The sequence below is a fragment of the Glycine soja genome, chromosome 15 (assembly GCF_004193775.1).
Source record: "Glycine soja cultivar W05 chromosome 15, ASM419377v2, whole genome shotgun sequence".
NCBI classification, from domain to species: domain Eukaryota; kingdom Viridiplantae; phylum Streptophyta; class Magnoliopsida; order Fabales; family Fabaceae; genus Glycine; species Glycine soja.
Genome location: NC_041016.1, coordinates 11,874,040 through 11,898,807, shown reverse-complemented (window position 1 = coordinate 11,898,807; position 24,768 = coordinate 11,874,040). Strand labels below are relative to the sequence as shown.

Genomic DNA, 24,768 nt, shown 5'->3' with positions numbered 1-24,768 from the left:
ATCTAACTATAGATATTGGCACATAGGTGCCCACAAATCATTTTTTATTAAGGTATAATGAAAGTAAATAACTTTTAGAGTATTATACTCATACTTTCTTAGTTTTTTTCGAATTACACATAATATCCTTCTTCTTTTTTATTTTTATACTAACTTTCTTTTATTATTTGAAAAACATTATATCATGTATCCTACAAGGGAGATTGTTGTAAACCTTAAAAAAAAAAGTATTATGTCCCATTGAAAAAATCTCAAAAGTGCTATGCTTTGAGATTAATTTGATCCTCACGTCCCATCTCCCATTGTTGTTACTTGTTAGGCCCGTCCAACAGATAGAATAGAAGAAACAAAAGGGAATTGAAATGGAATTTTTATTGAACTGCTAATAACACAAAGCATGAAGTAAATTGTAATATACATCAGATCAGGAACATCATGAGTTTTGTAATAGTAAATTTGGCTGAGCAAATCCTTGTTCCGTTTATTAAGTCTACTCTCCCTGCATTACAATGAATGTAAAATTATTGAATGCATTCATAAAAAGAATATATAATTCAGTAATGCAGATATGCTAGAAAATGAGATTAAAGTGAGAGCATTACACATTATAGTAATTCACGAAATTATCTCAACCAGATGTGCATGCAGGTCGTCTTGGAGGAAGCTGCTGATGTGGAGTTCTCTGTTTGAAAAAACAAAAATATGTAAAGGAAAAATGGTTAAGTACTTAAAGCAAAAAGATTCATTTAAAACATAAAAAAATTATAACTCAATAGATAGTGTTACAACTCTAAGTACCTGTAGTTTTGGTCGCAGTGTCTCCACTGTTGCTGTAGATTGTTGATTCACTCCAGCACCTTGCTGTTGAGATTAGATATATATCAAAAAATTATATTTACGAAAGAGAAAAGAAATAAACATGTTTTGGTATACATTTTACTATTTATTTTATTTTGATGGTTTTGGGGCATTATCAGAAGTCATTTATGTGTTTATTTAACATATGAAATTCAAATATATATACCTTGCATAATGCCCAGTCTGCCGAATCAAAGAATGCTCTTTCATTATCCTTTTAACCCCGAAAAATTAAAGCATAAAATTAAATTAAATTAGATACAACTGAAACTTGTAAATAAGGAAGTAAATTATGGATGTGCTTATGTAGTTTTTCTAGTTTGGGCTTACTTTCGATATCAAAGGCTTCTTCTTTGGGGCAAGCCTACCGTACTTTCCCTCGGATGTTGTCTGATATTAAATAATTGTTAAATCAAACCAAAAGAAATAAAAGGGAATGCTATATTATAAAATTAACAACTGGTGAGGACCAAAAATACTATGAAGTTAGCAGATGTTATATTTTGAATCTTAGGGCCACATCTCACCAACTACCAAATAGAATTGTCTTCAATAAGAAAAATCATGATATCACATATATTTTGTTAGTGCAAGAAAAGGTATTCATCAAAAAAGTCAATGTTTGTCTAGTGGGAAATTATTTAACCTAAGACGTTATGCAATTGGATCCTTCGTTAATTTGAATCCTAAATGTTAGAAATTAAGTAATCCAACTTGTTCAAATTATAAATTTGTCAACTAAGACAAGGTCGTGATTGTTCTGTTTTTCTTTGCATAAAACTAGTCATTACCACACATATGATACTTGAGCTACTTATAATTAAAAGTATGCATTTGACTGATTCTATCATTAACCTAATTAAAACCTAAATCGCCGTTTGATATCATCAAAATCAAAAGAGTGTCAAAGTTAAAAATATTCGCGCAATTCATGAAGAAAACCCTTTCACGTGGGTGGGGAGGGAGAATATTCTAGAAGACCTTAATTATGTTCTTTTTTAAAAATAAAAAAAAAAGGTGAATCAATGATGAGAACCTCATGTTTGAGAGAAAACGAAGTTCACATGATTTGCTTGACAGCCCAAAAGCCAGTTAAGCTTGTTTTGTTTTGTGTTGCATAGTGAGTTTTGTACGTGGCATCGCTTTAGGTAGGCACACCTTCAAACCAATAACAGAGTAACCGACAATTTTGAAAGCATGCACCCTTTAAATATCTTCACTCTAAAATCTCCCATCTTTGTTAAACTTCTTTTTCAACCTTAGCTTAATTATTTTGATACAAATATTATAAGCAGGCAAAAATTAATAATGTTAAATTCCAATGTATCTCATTGACGAGTAATTGTAAAAGTAAAAGAAAAACGTCTCTTGGGCACATCGAAACAAATAAAACATGAACAAGACATTCAATTGTCAAGTGTAATAACATTCAAAAGAAACGAGAAAGGTCAAAATTAATTCACATAATATTCTATATTGCGCGCAATAATTTGTTTGATATGACTGTACCTAATTACACAGCCAACAATCTCGAAAAATAAATACAGATAAATAAACTTAGGTACCCATATCATAAATGCCACAAAAGTACATTGTACAACCATGATGGAAGCTAGAAAGAGTACATGGGTACAGCGTAATGCACACCAATGAAAATAGACACGTGCAGTTATGTCACTCTGAATAATAAACAGTTAGATTTTCCGTCCGATTCTCCTTTTAATTTTTGGTATTATTAGCTTTACGTGTGGTAGTGTTGTTCCAAATTTGCAAATACCAAACACATAGCATTCACATTATTCACTACTTTGATTGCTAATTATCATTTTGTTCTAGTTAGCACCTGCCCTCAAAGGAAACTTTTGTTTTCCTAATTCTTAGCACCACTAATCGCAAATTATATGATGTTTATGCTATTAAGAGGAAAAGAATTTGAGGACTGAAAAATTATATTATAATAAAATATAAAAAGGGTGAATAAGTGGTTGGAGTTCGGTTATGTACCTCAGCATTCGGGGCAGAGAAATAGTCTTCCTTATCGCACCCTGCCATCTTTGTTTACCTATTCAACAAAAACCAATTCGTGACTAACAAATAAGAAACTAATGTTCAAAGTTAGACTATTATTAATCAATGAAATGTAGCCTTTAACTAGTGTGGAAAGAGAAGAGGGGGAAAACAAGAAACCAAAGAAAGAAAGAGCATAGAATAGAAACAGGGCAGTCTCCCAATCAAGCAAGGAAGAACAAGTTGCAAGGAAAATGGTTTATGGGGATACCGAATTATATGGTGAGTGAAAACAAACACACAAAAGAATGGAGAAAAATGAGAGATAAAATAAAACGGATGATGTTGATAATTACCTTGTGGTAAGAGGAACGTAGAGATGCAAGGAAGAGAAAGTGTTAAAAGGGGAAAAAAGAGAAGAAAGTGGAGACAATGAGATAGAAGAGGTTTGAGTGAGAACGTTAGATAAGAATATGCATCCACTACGCATACCAAGAGATTACATTTATGAAGAGAGGCTAAGAAATAAGCCACCAAAAGGAATAAAAATAATAATATTAATCATTTTAAGTTTGAATGCTACATGTCAAATATCCAGTCCCATACACTTTCATATGATGGGCTTTACGTGGGCGTTTTCTAGTGGCTAGTTGACACTAGTTTCATTTTCTTGTGGGATTTTTTTTTTCTTTCTGAAGTGGCCAATGACTATCAACTGTGACCAGATTCAATTAAATTATTGTTCTTGTGATTTACTTTTAAAAAAACTAAGATCTTTGTACCCATTGGCTGTTGTAGTTTAAGACGTTAGGATATCAACATCGTTTGGTCCATATCATACCCCCAACGTACAATTTTATCATGTGCCAGTCATCCACATTACCGACACTTTTCTGCTTACGAATTTATGAGATGTTATATCTGTAAATTATTTCCCTATTTTTCACTAAAATCTCTCAAATATTCCAACTTTAATAATTATAAAAGAAAAACATTTGTCAATAAGGTATTGATTCCAATGCTATTAGACTTAGTTCTTTTAAATAAAATTTTAAATTTAAATTATGTGAAAGAAAAAGACATAGTTGAGTAAAGAGAATTCACTAAAAATGATTAGTCAGATTTTTTGATAAAGATTAATTATTAATAAAATAAGTAAATAATCAGTATTAATCATAGTATTAACCATTATATAAAGCAAAATGAAGCATCTTATTATGCTAGTCTCCATACCTGTCAAGGCAGCAAACACCCCAAGTTATGAAAGCATGCTAATTTGCAAAATAAATACAAGGGCAAATACCAAAAAATCTTGTTTAAATCAATAAGATGACTGAAAAATTGATTAACCAATTGCCTTAACAACAAAGCAAGCACCTATTAATCATGAAGTTTGGGTAAATAAAAAGCATATATAGCTTTTCTGCCAAGTTGATCATAATTCTTTGTGCTTTTCTCTGAGCTGCCTCCACAACTTTGGATGCTAACCCTTTCAAACATCTGTCTCATTCATATCATAACCATCCTTTAGTACATAAGCAATCTCTGGTAACAAAGAACAATTGAAGATCCAGTTCCAAAAGTATTCTATTATTTTAGCTCACTGGAGCAAATTATTTTAGATAATAGACTGATCTAGGAAGATAAAGAAAATTCTTTATTCTGGTTGGAGCATAAAAGATAGCAAAGAAGCATACTGTGATAGAATAGGAATCCAGCTTAAGACCAGATGCTAGGCCTTTATGTGCATATGGCATATGATATCCACCATCTAAGACATCCAACTTGTTGTGCACAAATTCCAAGACAAAATCCAAATGTCCAACGGAAAATGAGCACAAAAGTAAGGGTGTAAATGCTTATGCAAAAGTCCTTTTTCCTACCAACATTCCTTTCCCACGATAAACCAAACATGCACTGAATAGTTATCATAGAAAACCCCAAAATGAACAAAGTCCTAGCACCTCCTCGAATCATTAATAAAAATAAATGACATTGTGTATAATAATAATAAAAAATTGATGTTGTTTAAAGTTTCTTGTAAAGAATTTCCACTGGTGAGATAAAGCAAACAGGTTTACTAACATAAGTGAGGGTAAAGTTTCACAAACCTGATAAAATTTCGGTTCACATAATCATAAAGAAAATGAAAATGTACACCAAATAATAAATGTAACTTTCAGGAAAAAGAATCTATTGAAGCAGAGAGTCAATTAAAGCCTTGCAATTGCACTTAATCGTGTATTCACGTCTACAAAGTGCAAAAATAACTTAGTGAAGAATCAACTACATTGGTACTCAGTATTTCTCAAAAGTGAACCGCTACCAAGTCATTCCTTTGAAACATTATGGCTAATAAGATTATATTCTTCCAAATTGAGAAGAACAAAAGGTCCCCAGGTAGCTACTTTGATAGCCAAAAGGCCAAAATCCTACCCTTCACGGTCACAGAAGTCAGTTGACATTTTCCCTCTGAGAAATATATAGTACGAGTATCCTATCATAGAACATAGCTGAGAACCACAACGCAGTGAGGGGCATGGTGGGGTGTGGCGTGGGGAATGTTACGTTTTATTTTTTTGTATCGGTTGAACTTTTTAACCGATTTGAGAAGTTGTTTTTAGATTTTAGTTTTTAATAGAGTATTCCTAATTATGTAATCTTATAATCAATATTTACCTATGTTTAAAAATACATATTATATGCTAAATTGAATTAATTTAATGACGTATCAATTAGTTTTATAGTTTTATAAAAAAAAATTATAGACACTGAATATAGTGAGGAATAGACTCAAGGTATTTTTACAATCAACTGTCATAAAATTAATCTCAAAGAATGTAGAGAATCAATTAAGAAACAAGTTTTTAACTCATCTATTCACAAGGATAAGACCTTTATTATATATTTAAAGGACTAAAGCTACTAGTCACTCATCCCTCCCTCACCTTGAGACAAATTAAAATCCTATATATGGGAGGTATAATTCTGTGATGTTTATAATTTATGAGCATACAGGTAGTTTGATTGATTATAAAAAATATATATAGTTATGTTGAATCGTAAACATTGTAACATTTTTCCTCTTTAGTCCGGCAAAAAAGTAAGAGTTTATTTACTTGATTGATGAAGTAACTAAAACAATTATGAAAATAATAAAATCTTGTACATTTGCCACTTGTCAAAGTCCCCATCAACCTCTATCACGTTTTCATTTCACTATCTATTTTATTAAATGGGAGTTTTAGAGACGCTAAGAATTATATTAGTTATATAATCATTTTTTAAATACTTTTTAAATATTATTTTTCATAGTCTCTTTTAACATTTTTAAATATCATCTTTTCACATTTTTTTCTCTTCTCTTATTTTTTCTATATTGTATAAATTTTTGTAACAAAAAATTATACAAATATAACTTTTCTTTATCATTGAGAATGACACTACGGAAGAAATTATATCTTAAATAAAAGAGTAAAATTATTGGATGATTGATTTAATTCGTACATAATAATTGTCCTACTCCTATATGCTACAGTCCTATCCTTATCCCCTGTTCTTAATTAATTGCAAATACACAGCTCTCACTATTTAGAGAATTCAATTAGAGTCCCAACTATCGTGACGGTGATATTTTACCATTGGGTATACAAATTACCCTTTAATTATACAGATAACAATCCGTTTTGAAGTTTCTTTAATACATGAAGTTTCCATAAAGTGCAGCACCTTTGGTAGCAGCAAGTAACCCCCTCCCTCTCTTCATAAACAGAACAAAAAACAAAAGACCAACTTGGATAAGTATTTATTTGTGAAATAATGAGCCAAAGTCAACTTTTGAGAGAGTTGTTTTATTCAAACTATTACTCCTCAAAATCCAAACCTCAAAATTTGTTTTTCCTTTACCTTTTTTTCTGAAGGAAAATGCATTTAAGTATTAATTTTGGTTTTCGCACGTTGAATAATCAATACCCCCATAAATAAAATTATCCACACCCACAAAAGAACATAAATAAAGATTACACCATAGAAAAATAATAACAAATACAAGAATCACATCTTGCCTATGCCTACGGAATAGTCTAAAAAAGTATTTCAATATCACAAAAATAATTACAAGATTATAACTCATCTCAGATAATATATCATTTTACAAACCCGAGTATCTAACTCAATCATTACAAGAAATGATAACACTCTCACACAAAGATATTTTTCTTTCAACAAAGTGATTTTATTTTACAATCTCTTCTCACACACTCTCTCTTCATATGTTGTGTTTCTCCACTAATTATCTTCTTTATTTGTAGTGAAGATTGTCATCAACTATAATAAATAAGTTCTATGAAAAGTTGAAACAAAAACAACTTTTATTGTATTTATTTACCTAAAGTTTATCTAATAAAATGTAATCTTTTATTTTATATTTAAATCACATTAATCTTACTGATAAAAAATCTATTTTTTAATATGCATATATCTTATCTTTTGGCTTGAAATTCTGATGCATGCGTTAATACATACCATTTCAAAAGTCCAGAATCTTACATATGCAATACGCTTTTGTATAGGTTAAGATCCTTGATCTTGTGTTGTTGGTAAATGTTGTGAACCGTGTTATCGCTTTTGTAATACAATATTTGTGCACTGCTCGTGCCTTATATAATATAAATACTTTTTTTGCTAACCAAAAATAAATTATGGCGAGGATAGCCCAAATGTTTAGAAATAAGGGTGCGAACCAGAACAGTAGCAAAGCCCTTGTTAACTTGTTCAATTTTGAGACGACAAGATTGAATGAGAAAGAAATAAGAACTTTAACTTTGATTAAAATTAAAACCCTTTTTTTCAACATATGAAGTATCAAATAATACACTTGCCACTATGATTGATTGGTTTACAAATTACAATTGCCACCTATATATATCCTTATTTTTACATTTGCGGGGAGAGACAACACTTTTTGTTCTTTCTTTATTCTTCATATGTTTTTGCTATTTGCAAAACTTCTGGTTCAGTATCTGTCAAATTTTCTTGACAGTTTAATTAATCCTGTAGTGCTTGATTTAATGCGTAGTTTGAACAGAAATTGAATGTTTGACATCACCAATGTGGAGTTCATGTTCACCGGTTGGGATTCTTCGAACCCCGAACTGGTCCACAACGGATAAGTGTTTGCACACATGAACACCAACCTTGACTCGTTGCTTTGAGCCAGCAAGAACATGGGTCTTGTGGAAGCCCACCAATTGTTTAATTTGCGACCATTTTCCATGGGGTGGTTGTGAGAATATGAGAAGGGTGTGGGTCCCATCCATTGAGCCTTCGTTTTTCACATCAACGTGGAATTCCATCTCCAATGAGTCATCACAATTGGCATGGCTCACCTTAACTGCTTTGCTTGAGAGGGTTGAGTTTGTCAAGGCTTGGAGGCTCATTATGGGCACTGAGACCTGTTTGGGGGCAAGTGCTAAGCTGTGGCTGAATCTTGAGTAACTTAGGCCATGTCCGAATGGGAACACTACAGGACCTTTGTAGAATCTATAGGTTCTTCCTGGGTACCCTGTTGTTGGGTTTGGACGCATGTCCATGTTTGTCATGGGCACTTTGGCCAAGTAACCTTGTGGGTACCATGTCATGGGTAACCTTCCTCCTGGAAAACAAGTCCAATCCAAAAATAAGTCCTTAAGTCATAGGGAGCATATCTCCATTCTTCGTGCTTTAATTTCTTTCATAGAGTCAAATAATTTTATATAAATATGCAATAAGATTTTATTATTACTATATGAGTTTAACGATCATGCGTTTTGATATAATAAACTAATTTTAAACCAATAAGATACAACTTTTCCTGTAATTGTTTAAAAAGTTAACAATCTTATTATCATAAATAATTATTTGTGATTGGATGATTATGTAATTACATTGTGATTCATTACATATTTTTTCTTACTATATCATTCTATTTATTAACATGACATGTTGATATAAGATAAAACTTTAGAATTTAATTTCTATATACTGTTTGTGTAAAATTTCATACTAATAGTTTATGATTGAGATAGTGTAAAAATATTTTACACTAATTATGCATATACTATTTACACATTCTTATTTAGTATTTGTGAAACATTTTATATTGTATATGAAATAAATTCAAGATAATGGTGTGGGAATAATTTACCTGGGTTAGTTGTACCAAAGATTACATCAGCAATGGCAGTTCCCCCAGCTTGCCCGGGATAACCAACCCACAAAATGGCACTAATCTTGGGGTCATTTTTGGCAAACGAGATATCAACTGGGCCACCAGACATGATGAGCAAGATAACTGGGCCCTTAGCGGCCCTAGCCACCCTTGTCACAAGTTCTTGTTGAAGGCCCGGTAAGAGAAGCCCAACTCTATCTCTTGTTTCCGCTTCTACAGTCTGGTCAAGGCCCATTACCAAAACAATCGCATCAGCTTGCCTAGCTATGGTCTCTGCAGCCCCAAATAGTTCATTTCCCCTACAAGCCACACCCCTACACCCCACTTGATGAGCCGTCTTCACATACCTCGCAATTCCTTGCAAAGGAGTGGTATAACCACATGCCACACCTACCCCAATGCAAATGTAATGAAAATATAAAAATCCAAATTAGATGTATATTTTTTTTACATAAGAAGAAATATCATATTAGTGATCATTAACTAAACTAACCAGCATAGTTCCCAATCATTGTAACGGTAGCATCAGCATTGGGTCCAACGACACCTATAGTACGAAGTCTTGAAGGGGATAATGGTAGGGAGTTTCCTTTGTTTTGTAGTAAGACTATACTCTCTCTAGCTGCTTCAAGGGCCAATTGTTGATGGGCCGAGGTGCACACATCTCTTGGGCCTAGGTTTCCGTATGGTTGGGTTGACGGTTCGCCGTCGAACATACCCAATCTCATTTGGACCGAAATAAGGTTGGCCAAGGCAAGGTTAAGATCATTTTCGGAAATAAGCCCTTTCCTAATGGCAGAATCAGTGTGGATAGCCAAAAATGGGCCACAATCCAAGTCTAGACCCGCTTTAATGGCCTCAGCAGCTGCCTCTTCAGGTGTTTTTGTGTAGTGTTGGTTGTCAAAGAAAACTCCAACTGAATCACAGTCTGAGACAATATACCTATTTTGCATAACAAGAAAAATAGGTCACATTCACAAAAATGGTTAAAACTTAAAGGCTTAAATATTTTTTTAATCTTTATAATTTTTTTTAACATTTCAAATTATTTTTGTCCTTATAGTTCTTTAGATAATACTTTTATTAATGTTAAAGTATTATTTATAATGTTTAAAGGACTAAAAACAAAACAAATATAAGTTACAATAACTAAAAATAAAAAATAATTGATAAAAACAAAAAAAAAATACTAAACCACAAGGACAAGAAAGATATTTTGATCGAACATAAAAAGTAAAACCAAAAGCAGCAAGTGAATGTGAAAATGACTATATTGGACTCACCCATTGAGGCGCCATTGGCCACGAATAGTGTTGCGAAGGAGATCTGGGTCAGCACACGTGGGCTTGCCATTCACCTGATTGTAGGAGCACATCACACTCGCCACTTGCCCTTCCAACACGCACGCTTTAAATGGTACATCATAAGTATCCTCCAAATCCTGTTTACTCACCTGCAAGTGCATCAATGGCCCAAACCAATTTCAGTTTTGGTCCATTTTTTGTTTGGGCTTCAAACTTTAAGGCTTTCTTCACCCACACCCCAGGTGCCCACATCACACCACACTACATCAAACTATTTTAATTTATTTTGGCTAGTTTTAGGTTAAAAAAATATTCCCACCTTTTTCCCATTAAAGTCATGTCACGAGGGACACCATAATCAATGACAGGGAAAATAGAAGCGTTTATGTGCCTATGGTGCGTAAGTGCTGATTCGGTAGTTTGAAAGGCATCGTTGTCACTTATCCTAACTAATTTGCAAGTGGCCTCATGTCTTTGTCCCAACAACTTACATCACTTCCACTTTAGTGAAATTCGGTTCTATTGTTTCTCTTGCATCATAGATATATAACATCTTATAAAGAAATGAACAAAGACAAAATCGAAAGTTAGATCCACTATATATAGCCTTGCTTGCTAAGCTTAGATAAATAAATAGATTGCCATAACTTAACAATAACATGGCTGTATATCCATGTGGCATAAGTGACCATTCAAGAAAGTATGGAGCCACATGAAAAGTGCTCTCAATGCACTCAAATCATAACCAACCAAAAATACTTATTACCATTTTCATTATTTGGATTATTAACTCAAATAATTATTATAAATTAATACTATTAAATAAAATACTCATATAGTAATTATAAAAATATCTAGATAGTTGATAAAAAAAAAATAACAATACATATGTAGGGACCATAATACATACCTTGGCGTTGAAATGAAACCTGTCCACACCATTCCAGTTATCAAGATCATAGGCAGTGTAGTGTTTACAACAAGCAGCAACCTTGAGGTGGTTTCCGGCACTGTCGCCTTGAAGTCCTTTGACATAGCTGGCGGCGTATTTCGCGGCCAGTGTTGGGTCCTCGCCGGGAGTCTCTTGGCCACGGCCCCACCGTGGGTCACGGAAAATGTTCACATTAGGACTCCAATACGTCAAACCAGCCTGTCCACCGTTGTACATTGCTCTTGCTTCATCAGACACCACCTGCGTATACATGCATGATTAATTAGGTACGTATATGAAATAATACAATTTTATTAAGAATTTTATCTCATTAAGCATTTAATAAGTCGTGCATGACAACATATAATAAAATATATTTTTATCCATAAAAATTAAATTCAGATATCAAGGATTTATAATAATTTATAAATACTTTTCAATTAACTGAATTCGTCTCTGATGATATAATGGAATATTATAATTTTAAAGAAAGGAATCTTTAGTTCCTTCAACTTTTTTATGAAAATATATTTATATAGAGTTTTGCTTTTTACTTTTAATGTATGTCTCCTAATTGTTAGAATTGTTCCGGTGAAATAGATAACTTTTTCTTATTCTGAAAAGAAAAATCTTTATATTGGTTTATTCTCTGTCACTTAGCTGAAGTACCAACCGGAATAATAAAAGTTGTTTTTGACGCTAAGAGACAAACAAAACACCCCATTTTTGACATTTTCTGGAATCCAAAAGTCACGACGTATAACTAATACTATATGTCTGTATCCGAACGAATATCGAATGGTTTTCTTTTCTTTTTCAAGATCACTTTATCTTAAAAGAAGAACTTCACTTCACCAATAATAAATTAAGATATCAACTTTGGCTAATGTGATTGGCTAGTAGGCTATTACTGGGTCTCATTGTTACAACAACAAACGCAACTTAATGAGCATGAAAATTAAGCATCAAACATGTATAGCCCCGGGACCCAAAAGAAAAAAAAGGACGTGGTGGAAAGTTCGACGCAAGGTTTTGCAAGGCGTTGGTGTGGGCAACATCAAACACCTATAATGTTTGCTCAATTATTCACCAAACAAATTATTAATAAATGATGTGGAGAAGATGGAATTTTACGCTTCATTAAACAACTTCAAACATGCAAATTGAGATGATTGATTTCTATGCTTCACTAACCATAATTAATTTTGATGGGAAAACCTTGTCAAAATTTCCCTCTATTTAACTGAACATAACGATTTAGGTATGAAAAGGATCTACTAATTACCACTAAAAGTGTTATTAATTATTATTCCAATCTTAATAGATACATATATTTATTTAATGACGTCAAGAGGGACTAAAGGCAAGGACAGCCAAAACCACCATCTAATCAGGCTGATGTTGCTTTCGTAGTTATTGAATCAATGGCGTAATGGACTTCTTTTACCCTCTAGTTGCTTACGATTTGAGTATGAGATTTTTCAACGTTACTATCATAATTTTCTTTACCATTAAAATGACCTTATTGTAAGATTGCATATATTTATATGAAAATGCATGCAATAAGGCACATGGTTGTTGGGACACAATTCGTCAGCAACCATGTAAACCAGATAAAACAGGTAGTAGTGAGTGGCGAGTAGCCGAGGAGCGCCACATTTTTAATAATATTTTTCTTATGCCTTCATTTTTATATATATCCACTCAAAACAATCTTATTTGGATGATAACAAAAAAGGTAATAGGCAAACAAAAAAAGCTAGAGACTTGTTAGCATACATGATTGGAAAGTAAATACTAAATTATTGGTTTTTATAATACACAACATTGTTTTTCCTGTCGTTCTTCAGATATTTCGGTAATTAAATAGCAGAAAATATCATAAAAAAAAAATCTTGAGCCCCGGTAATTTAAGACTCTTTTCATTCATGTACCAAAAAAAGACTCTTTTCATTTTCAATGAGGACTGAGGACCTGATCGAGTAGATTATTACCATGTGTCAAAACTTAAAGTGCAAAATTACATTGGTTAAAAATGAAGAGATTCAAAATTTATAAAAAGAAACTAAAGTAATATTTTTTATTCAAAAGAAAGTATTAATTATTAGACAATAATTATGCAAAAAGATTTTATAAATTGAAATCCAGCTGTGGGAATTTATCTTCTTAAAGATAAAATCATTTCATTTAACTAAAAGTAGCATATGAAAGATAATGATGACTAGTATATATATATGTACTTTATATATACTCTGATGTAAAAGCCATTTATTACCCTGGCTAGTAGTGTGTGCGTGCAATATTCTAATTCTAAAGACATGCATGCAATATGTAATGTATTATTATTATGGATATAAAGTTGAATGGATAAATGCTTAGTTTTATCATGAATGGCCGAAAAGGAAAACCAAGGAATCTGCTTTTGGTTTAATTATTTTTTAGCCAACCGAAGGTCGAAGCTAAAAAAGATGATGTTATAAGTTCATGTGGGATTATATGATAAGATTTTAAATATCAATCACGGTTGCGTTATGAATTTTATTATGTTTATTGATATTGTGACAAATTAGAAACAAATGTGATCAATAAAATCTCAATTGCAGTGGTACTGATAGACCGTTTTATAAAACCTTTTAATGATATGCGTAATAAGAAAGAAGAAGCAAGATTTGAAACTAAATCTCACCCGTCCAATTTCCTGCCACAGCGACTGATTGAACGAAGCAGCGGTCGAGATGACCTGAGGGAACATGGTGGCGCCGGGGAAGGCTCCGCCGAACTTGGTGCCGGGGCCCACATTGGAGACGCCGTGGAGAGCCTCGGACCACCACTCGTAGCCTTGGATGCCGAGCCTGGGCACGGCGATGGCATTGTTGACCACGAGCCTGATCTTCTCCGGCAATGTGAGCCTCGCAATGAGGTCCTGCACCCTCACGTGGATTGGCACGTGCGTGTTGCAAAACTTGAAACCCCTCGTGAGACCGTTCCTAGGGTCGCATGCAAAGGGCACCCTCCCTTCTGTGACCCTTGGGAAGAAGGACAGGGTGACACAAAGTACTAGCCCTAGGGCAAGTAATAGGCCTTTGTTGTTGTTGTCATTTTCACAAGCCATTTTGAAAATGTGGGTTTGGAATGAGTGAAGTGTGATGGTGAGTGAGGTGGGTTATATATAGAGATGGAGTTGCGTGTTTCAAAGGTCATAGAAAGAAAAGAAACTACTTACATGATTGGGTTTCCACGTCGATTAATTAATAGAACGATTAATTACATCCACCATGCATCATATATTCATAATTCATATTCATATATATGTATGTATATCAAGCTTTTATTATAACGACTAATAACTAAACTTGCAATAGATATTTACTTACTTTGGATGTGTAACGGGGTGGAGTACTGTCAGTCAGCGTCACAAGGGAAATGGACAAAATGGCAAAAAATATTTTATAATAAAGTTGTCATTATAAGGGTTTATTTAATTCGAGAAAAAAATTGTCTCTTTTTTTAAGATCGATCTATGAAACTATGAAGGATGAAAACTTCATCTTTGTGAAAGACACGAAATATTAGCGCTAAAATACTTATTCTAAACTAGTAGAAGAATGTTTATAATAAAAATGTTTGGTAAGAATTTTACTTTGATAATATTTCAGAAAAAATATTTTTTTTAAGATTCTCGAGATATGGTTTATTTTGGTCAGGTTTCTTATCATGGTAAAATTTCAGAGAGTGAGTCAGTGTAACACGTAGTTGGGCTCAGTGGGTGGTGGCTGGGTTGGTCCCATTGTGGCCTAGCTAGTGTGGCAGGAGATGCTAAAATATATTACATGCCATTACTTAGGAATATAGATATAATTAAAGAAAGAGAAACTTACCAAAAGAAATTAAAGAAAAAAACAGAGATATCAAGTTGCGTGTGTAATTTTTAGTTTTTAATTTAATCTTTTTGAGAAGTACTGCAAGTTATGGACATTCACGGACGAAAGAATCTCTCGCTTTCTTACTTGTACCATGCGCGAACTCAGGTGTGGCTTATAGTTATAACTAGCTTTCTCGTGTGCATGCATATGGCCTAAATGGAAGTTGCATTTATATTCACAAATTTACAATTCCACGAGCTACCTAGGTAGGTTGATATTTTTCGGTTAACAGCATATATTGATGATTATTTCTAATTAAGAATTGAACTGTTTCTAATTTTCCTTTTAGTTATGTTTTTATATCCATAAAATTTAAACTGCGACTTTATTTAAGATAGTTAACCTTAATTTTACTCAGACCAATCACATGTTGTATCTAGAATGTTATTTTGACTATGAATCAAAGGCTTCGTTCTCATGAGTTAAATAAATAATCATATATAATTTCATTGACATGCATAAATACTTAGAAAACTACATAAGTCAATATATTTGACGGTTTCTGAAGGTTCTCCCCACCTGTTACAATGACTTGTCTTGAAGACTATTCAAATTAAAAACCTCAGCTGTACTTGTGAGTTTACCTATGATCCACGAAAAAAGGCTTTCACCCCCGTGATGTTGCTGGAATTGACTAAGGCACCATAAAAAGAAGATCAAAACCCGTGACCCCATTTGAGGAAAATATGTGCTTTTGTCATGTTTTTACTTCTGTTTCTACCTCCCATATGCATGAACTTATGTAGAATGATAGACTTTTTCTATGTATTTTTCTACGATACATGTCAATGTTGAACTCATTTTGGTCCAGAGATGTCTCACTCTTCTTAATATATAAATAAATTATCCAATAATTTGACCTCAATTCGTTTTTTAACAACTCTGATTATTCTGACAATAAAAAATTCTGATTATTCTGCAGAGGTGGGTGGAAGTTCAAGAATCGTAAGTCCTAACTTACCCCAGAAAGAATGAAATTGAATATCATTATTGTTATATATATGCATGTATGTTAAAGAATTTCTATTTCAATGCCAACTTGTAAGGGCCCCACATGCTTTTAAGAAGTGCATTTATATTATAGTTGATAGGCTTGTAGACATTTTGAGTTATGTGATTGCATAAGGGAAGATAGGCAAATGATATCTATTTAGTATATATATCTTTTCAAGCTCAATAAGAATAATTGAGAATAAATAATTAGGCTTCTATGAACTTCATTAACAAACGTTGCAATTTATAAATTGATATCATTGACCAAAAAAATAATTTGAAATTATCTGCGGACATCATTTCACATTTCATTTCATTTTTTTTGTCAATTAAGAAAAAAAACGAAGCAGGAAGAAGTGGGTTGGGTCCAATTGTAAATCATATACGTGATAGCCTACCAACTGTCTTGAGAGTGTGGCATGTGAGGTTCACAAGCAAGATTCCCAGTTCCACATGCCACTACTGTCTCAATACAATAACAAATATTTAATAAAGCATGGAATACAATTTCTTGTGGTTAAATTTTGATTTTTGAAAAAGATTATGATCACCCATGTTGAGCATTTTAATTTTTTGAAGCATGATATATATCAGATTAGATCCAAAATCAAATGAATTAATTAGCGAATTATTAATTCATGCTTGAATGTGGAGAAACAAACATCATTTCATGGGGAAAAAAATCAGGAAAAAAGCTGAGTGTACATAATGGTTTGGGCTATTTTTGCAGTAAATATTGGTAAAGCAGCTTCTTATTAAGTCCAAACAAAATGGCCATAAGCGAAATATAGTTTTTCTTGCTTTACTCCTCGTAAACTTGAAAGAAAAAAAAACGTTGTTAATTTGTTTAAACTTTACAAAATAATATTTTTGAGTTTTTTTTATTTAAGACCACACGTATATATTTATCTCATGTAACAACAAAAAAAAAGATCGCATGTATATTCTATATAAGATAATCTTACCCAAGTCGAATAAAACTAATATGGAACAGTAAAACTCTCTCTAACTATTTACATAACTTAGAGTATTTGTTTAAAACTGCTTTCAATTTCTAAAAAAGATACTGAAATATATTTGTATGATTTTGTTTACGAGCATTTATCTAATTAGCATTTTAATCCTTATAAATTCATAGGATAAATTAAAGCTATTTTGTCACGGTCTTTCAATTATAAATCAAATTAATATTAAATAAAATTTTAATTTATTCAAGTTTAAGATAATATTATAGTTATAACTACAATATTTTAAAGACAATAAGATTTGCTAAAACTTAAAATAAAAAAGATTTAAAACGAATTTGAAGATAATTACATATTCAAAATAACAATAATTTATATAATTTAATTAAAAATTAAAAATAATCGTATATATGATCATTTAAAATAAAATATGATTTAATAGATGATAATTTGAAAATTTTGTAAAATCTTAAAAAGAAAATAATTTCATTCTTATAAGTTGTGTGAGAAAATCACTATGTAATGAGAAAAGGAAAAGAACGTCAAAAAGAATTAACGAACAACCCCCTCCCCCGCCCACAAAGTGAGTGTCGCGTAAATTATTATAAAAGTTATAAACATGTTTTAAATTAAACAATATTTGTTTAAAAATACACATAGAAATTAAAGGATAGTAAAAAAAACAAAATGATTAGTTATGTTAAACTCTCTTATTAGTGAATAATATAGAATGTAACTACCAAACTCTTCATGCAACTGTTCCCAAACTGACCAACAATTAATATGATATAAATAGATGTATTACTAAGACGATGTCCATTAATTAGAAGTGGGTATCATTCCAATTGAACTTTTATTCTTTAAAATATCATGGAACAGATTTTTCGTCTTATTATTTTCCTTAATTCTGCATAAAAAGAAAATACGATATGTTTTTTAAAGATATAAAAATTGCGGGAGTGACAAAATTTTGAATATTTTATGACATCGAAGATGTTAGAAAGACGATTATAAAAATCATGAATGTGACATCTCATAACAACTTTAATTTTCGAGATTGTTAATTAGTTAATAATACATTGTAATATCAGTCATTATTTTTGTGCCTTTTCTGAGCGTTATGTGAGGAATATTAGTTTTGTTCTAATTTCCTTTAGTAATCGTTCTCTTTCCATTACACCAAATATTTTCTCTTCTTTAAATGGCATCCCCGTTGTCATCTTTAATTGCTCGCAATACAAAAGGAATTTTCTAAAATTGCTACACTAGTCCCACTTAAGCATAGAGAACTTATTGTATATTCAGTGGGTAAATGATGATAAAATTTGAACAAATGAAAAATATAAAATTGATTTAATAATTGAAAAGAAAATACTTAATAATAAAGATAGAAGGGAGAAAAGAGAGGTGACGATCTGAATCTATCAGTTACATTTTTAATAAAAAATAATAAATTAATATTTGTCAAAAAAGAAAAAATTAAACAAATAAAAGGGTCACCGTAAGTTTATGAGGGAAAGCTTCGATTTGAAGCATAGAAAATGCAATTATGGTAAAATCATTTTATAGTTGATTTTTTGTGGGGGCATAGTTTTTAGTTCGAGTACTCTCATCGTGCATGTTGTGTTAATAGTTAGCACCCGCCCCCATCTCTCGCCGAACCAAAATGGTACGACAGAATTAAGAAAAACCATAAATGCGACCTGGATGAGAGTTTTTCACATAAATAATAATAAAAATAATTATTTATATAAATAATGCAACTGAAAAATTATTTACGTGTATGATATAAATTATTATTTATGTTGAAAAATAAGTTTTCCAAGAACTAATTTCTTAATGTGAATATTTTTATTTTTTAGAAACTAATTTTAAAACTAAGATTTTTATTTTAGAACATGCATTATGAAAATGGTCCTTAGGAATCGATTTCATAACGTAGTTTTTATTTTTTATTTCTTTTGATTTTTTTAAAAAATTATTTTTAATTTTTTTCCTTTTTAATTATCTATATTTATGTTTAAATTAAAAATAGTTTATAGTTTGAGAAGACTTTGTATTATTTTTTTAATTGTATTAGTAGTTTAAAATGAAATAAAGTTGATTTAAAAAAAGTTGTTAACAAACAATTTTAAGATCATACTTTTATTGTGTTATTTTGTTGTTTATTCCAATATATTTTCATCTTTATCATGTTTTAGTAATGATAATTGTGATTTTTATAGATTATAATTTGTTTTACATACATTTTTTCTCCATGATTTATGAGTTTATTGTCTAATATAAAAAAATAGACTTATATAAAACATCAATATAAAATAGATATGTAAATAGATTAATAGATCAAATTAAACTTTTAAATAGATTAAATGAAACTTAAAAATAAAAAATATATAATTGACCAAATCACCAACAAATTTCTCTCTCAATATAACACACTGACCACAAGAGTATTTTTATTCCTTTGTATTTTCATTTTATTTGATTATTAAAATACATAATTGAAATTTAAAAAATATGTAACTGACAAGTTGAATTGAATTAAAATATTTAAAATAAAAAAATATTTTAAAATTACCAACAACATAAAAAAATATTTAAATTTGAAACAATACAACAAAAAAGTTTAAACAGAAAGAATATGACATAAATTCAATGTTGTTGGCTTGAGCCTACATGGTGGGGATAATTTTTTTTTTTTTGAATGACTTGAGATGTGACACACGAAACATCACTTTTATTGATCCGCTTCTTAGATATTCATTTCGGTGTGGATAGGATAGGAGATAGGAAGAGCCTTAGAATTTTTTTTCTTGTCTAGGTGATGGCAGATCATTGACTCGTGACACGGTGACCAATACATTTCATTATATAATTCTCCAAACAATCCTTTGTTTGGAATGATTTTATTGTTGTCATCTTGTGCAACTAACACAAGGAGGGCCCCCTTGTACTTACCATACAATCATATTCCATCAACACGAACCACGACTTGCAATATTAAAACCTATCAATACACAGTCTGAAACTCCAAAAAAAGACAATGAAACATCATGAAACTCTCTATTGCTTGACCTCCTTGTGGTGGCATTGACAGTGTTTCCTTCTCCACAACCATACCAGGAAATAATTGTTCCATAGCTTGCAACAATCTCAGTAAATCATAGTACGATCTTTCTCAGTTGTCGTAGATGTTTTCAATAGCCTTTTGTTTTTCCAACCATACTTTGCGGTACATGGTGGTGTATCCTTCAATGCTTTTGATATATGCTATCAAGGCTAGCACTGAAGTTGATGGATCATTTTCAATCAAGTTGGATGCTTTTACTGATGAGAAAATACAACAGCTTTACATGAACTTGTGAGATTGTTGGATTTGAACATGTATGGGGTTTACAGATCTTTCTTATTTCCCATTGCTTACTTGGAAGGGTGTATGATTCCCTGCACCTCTAACCACAACTATCGTCATCACAAACGATAATTAGCTTTGTTGGGTTCGATAGTTGTGTCTTATAGTTAGCTCATTTACTCACATGATATTTTTGCAAAGCATGTTGTGCTTCTTGTTTTGACAAAAAACATATCCCTTCAAAGAGAGTCCCCACTTGATGTTAGACTTCTTCACGATCCAAGCTACAACCGTATTCAAAATCTTAAAAATTAGATTCTTCAAAATTTTGCATGTGTGGTGGTATGTAGTATGTTAGTACGATTGTTATTGGTGAAACAGACTCAACTTCTTCCTCATCATCTTGCTCTTGGGTTGATTGTGTAGAACTTTGTCTCTGTCCTCACTAAAGGGATCGAGCTCTTCGTTAGGTAAGCCAGGCTCTGGTGTAAACTCAGGCTCATTTGGTTGGGTTGATGAGGTAGGCTTTACAATAGGGGTACTCAAGTATGGGTGAGGTTGATCCTTAGTAGCATCAAATGCTTGTGAATCTAAAAAATTGGTGGAAAATGGTGCAAAAAGAAGTTGGGTAAAAGAAGATGTTTTTGGTTCAATTAAATTTTGTTGTGGTTGGGTTAAAGAAAAAGTGTCTTGGTTGCATTGGATGCGTGTGAATAATGTGACTGAGGATAATATTGTGATTGATGAGGTACTGGTTGAGGGTTTGGGATGGGAAATGTATGTAGCTCGATGTTTGCATTCAATTCACAGTATTGAAGAATCTCACTTTGGCAAATAACATAAATCATAGCTTCGACATCTTCATCATCAACAAGTTGCACTGCTATAAACTTGAGCATTCCACACCCTACTACTTGTGGGTATCAGAATAAAATATCGTATACTTGGTCCAATGGTTGAAGACGAAGCCTTTTGTTGAATTTTCTTTTTAAGGCTTCAAGTGTGAGGCCTCACTTTTTTTTGAAAGAATAATGGGTGGGGACATTGAAACTATCCCCTTCATCTATTTTGATTAATTGACTATTGTAGTGCACTAATCATTTGATAGTTCAGGAAGGCATGTTATGTAATAGAGAAAGAAACGTGACAGAGGGTTTGTATTTGCAAAGTTGGAAGAAAGTAATAGAGGAAGAAAGTGTTGTGTGGATGTGTTAAACGAAAGTAAATATGACTTTTATATATAAGGGTCAAGGTTAATGGTTTACAACCTAGGATTAGGGTTTGAAGCATTGGATTCCCTGACGTGAATAAATGAGAGTTTGAAGCTTTGGATTCCTTAATGTAAGTAAATGAGGATATGAAGCATTAGATTTCTTGACGTGGATAAATAAGGATGAAGTTGTGAACCTGTGAGTGAGAGAAAAAGAAGAAAAAAAATAGAGAAAAGAAGTTCTCTTTCCTCTTAAGTGTAAGGTCTAGGGCAAAGTTAAGGGTTTACGACCTAGGATTAGGGCTAGGATTTAAGGTTTGAAGCATTGGATTCCCTGACATGAATAAATAAGGGTTTGAAGCATTGGATTCCCTAACGTGAATAAATGAGGATTTGAAGCATTGGATTCCCTAACATGAATAAATGAGGATGAAGTTGTGAACCCGTGAATGAGAGAGAAAAAAAAAAGAAAAAAGATTAGATAAAAGAAGTTTTCTCTCCTCTTAAGTGTAGGGTCTGGGGTCAAAGTTAAGGGTTTATGACCTAAGGTTAAGGTGACTTTTAGTGTCCATGGATTAGTTAATATACGAGGATTAGGGTTTATGTGACAAACATATGGATTGAGGTTGATAATTAGGGCAAAAACAAGAAAAATTACTAAGACTTGAAAATTTCAATCCAGGAGAGCAAATTTTGACACTTAGATTATTATTAGTATCTGTTGTTTTGGTTAAAATAATATTTCGTTCCTGTAGTTTTCATGTCAATCAAGTCATTAAGACAACTTTTGAGTCTCGATTCGGCCTTCAAACGCATTAACGAAGTGGCCAAAAATTTAAAAAAATTACGAAGACATGAAGATTTCAATCCATAAGGGCAACTTTAGGTAATTAGATTGTTATTAGTATCAGCTGTTTTGGTTAAAATAATATTTCATTCTCGTATTTTTCATGTCAATGAAGCCATTAAGATAACTTTTGGGCCTCGATTCAACCTTCAAATGCATTAAGGAAGTGGCCAAAAATAAGAAAAAATACTAAGACTTGAAGACTTCAATCCATGATTGTAACTTTTGACACTTAAATTGTTATTAGTATCAGCTATTTTGATTAAAATAATATTTCATTCCCGTAATTTTCATGTCAATGAAGTCATTTCGCCTTCAAACACATTAACGAAGTAGCCAAAAACAATAAAGAATTACTAAGACTTGAAGATTTCAATCCATGAAGGCAACTTTTGACACTTAAATTGTTATTAGTATTAGCTGTTTTGGTTAAAATAATATTTCATTCTCATAGTTTCATGTTAATGAAGCCATTAAAACAACTTTCGGGTCTCGATTTGGCCCTCAAATGCATTAAAGAAGTGGCCAAGAAAAAGTTATTGACACTTTAAGATTTCAATCAATACTTCAAACTTTTGGCATTAAAACACACATGACAACTACAAATCATTAAATAATAAAATAACAATCAAATAAATTGGCGGTGGGGGGGGGGGGAGCAATTCTTCCAAAATCAAATCAAGATTCATTATTTCATCGAGGTATTCATCTAAACCCTCCAAATTCAAAGAGCTAGTAGAAATTGGTGGTGAATGTGCACATGTTTGTGTGGGTGTGTATGAAATGGTAATATATAACTCCAGACATGTGAGCTTGGAGATTTTTGTGTACATAGAAAACATAGTAATTACATTCTCATCATTGTGCAACATGCATGTCCTGTACTGGCCACAATCACCAACAAATGATACAGGTAATAAAAAATATATATCCTTGACCATTTTACTATTTGGCAGACTAATCATGTTTTCAATAGCTTGTTTCAAGGCATCAAATGACATTTTATTGTCAAGTTAAACAATATTTGGTGAACCACTTACAAACGTTGAACCATGTTTTATTGTTATGATGTCGCCATCATAATATACAATCACATTGACTGATGATGATGTCGTGGTTTAGGGTTTTGGGTAGCATAAAGGTTTCTAATTGAGGTGATGGATCAGACTGCCTTAGTGTAGATCATATTTATAATGTTTAATGGCTTGTCACATACACTTCAAAAAGAACGACCAAGATCCCACCGACAAAATGAATAACCTAGATATCACCGATTGGAACAATACATGTTGAATGGCCAAGATCCAACTGACAAAATGAACAATCTAGATATCACCGATTGGAATAACCCATGTTCAACGACCAAGATCACACCGAAAAAAAATCAACGACCAAGATTCCACCAAATGAATTATGTTACCGTTAGATTTTTTCAATAAATATAATGCATGCATTATTATCATATACACTAACTCACATACTTACTTTCTCGTGTTTTCATATATCTCTCTCTTTAACCTCTTCTTGACGTTGGTACCAAAGCCTAAACCATAGCATCTAAAACTGTTTCTCTTCTTTGAAAACAACACATTCATAAATCTAAAGAAATATGTAATACATTCTATTTTTATTTAATTGAATGTTAATTATATTATGATAAAAAAAAAACCACCACCACTATCATTCCTCTAACTATATATTGTTATAAAAATATGACTAAAACCTATCAATTCAACCTTTTTAACCAACAACTAGCTTGATGATCAGTTTACTAGCTTGAATAAAAATCATGACATCTCAAAACTTGCTAGTAAAATAAAATAACCAATTTAACCAACAAAAATTGGGGTAGAAAATTAAGTTGAGCCAGTCAATTTAGTTTTTTTTTAATTTAATCTAAAACATTTTCAAAATAAATACAAGTACATATTTAAATATTTCATATAAGTATAAAACATATAATTTAGTTATTTACATTAACTTATAATTTTTTATATACTGATTTTCATAATTTTATACTATTCTATTATTTAAAATATTATATAAAAAATATTTACTACCGATTAAACCATCAAATCTTAAATTAATACTTCCACCTATTCATGTAAGTGACTGTAAATCTCAACCTAATGATAAGTTCAATGCATGCGTAATTAGGCATGTGTAGCAG

The 24,768-nt window shown here is 31.7% G+C and overlaps 2 protein-coding genes across 3 annotated transcripts; both read right to left on the bottom strand.

Moving 5' to 3' along the window:
* Nucleotides 1-348: 348 nt before the first annotated feature.
* Nucleotides 349-3,380, bottom strand: LOC114386777. Of its 2 annotated transcripts, none has more exons than XM_028346820.1 (7): nt 3,222-3,380; nt 2,863-2,920; nt 1,189-1,248; nt 1,025-1,072; nt 799-861; nt 603-682; nt 349-499 (listed from the first exon to the last, which is right to left on the bottom strand). In XM_028346820.1, exons 2-6 carry the CDS (start codon nt 2,908-2,910, stop codon nt 629-631), a joined length of 273 nt encoding a protein of 90 aa, XP_028202621.1. In that variant the 5' UTR covers nt 2,911-2,920; nt 3,222-3,380; the 3' UTR covers nt 349-499; nt 603-628. The 2 variants fall into 2 exon arrangements, with proteins under 2 accessions (XP_028202621.1, XP_028202622.1); XM_028346821.1 differs by lacking the exon at nt 3,222-3,380 and adding an exon at nt 3,046-3,118.
* A 4,283-nt stretch (nt 3,381-7,663) lies between these two features.
* Nucleotides 7,664-14,456, bottom strand: LOC114387193 (beta-D-xylosidase 1-like). The gene is made up of 6 exons (XM_028347338.1): nt 13,995-14,456; nt 11,288-11,569; nt 10,357-10,526; nt 9,567-10,015; nt 9,050-9,463; nt 7,664-8,518 (listed from the first exon to the last, which is right to left on the bottom strand). The coding sequence occupies exons 1-6, from the start codon at nt 14,418-14,420 to the stop codon at nt 7,932-7,934; spliced, it is 2,328 nt and encodes a 775-aa protein (XP_028203139.1). The 5' UTR covers nt 14,421-14,456; the 3' UTR covers nt 7,664-7,931.
* Between the last annotated feature and the right edge of the window lie 10,312 nt (nt 14,457-24,768).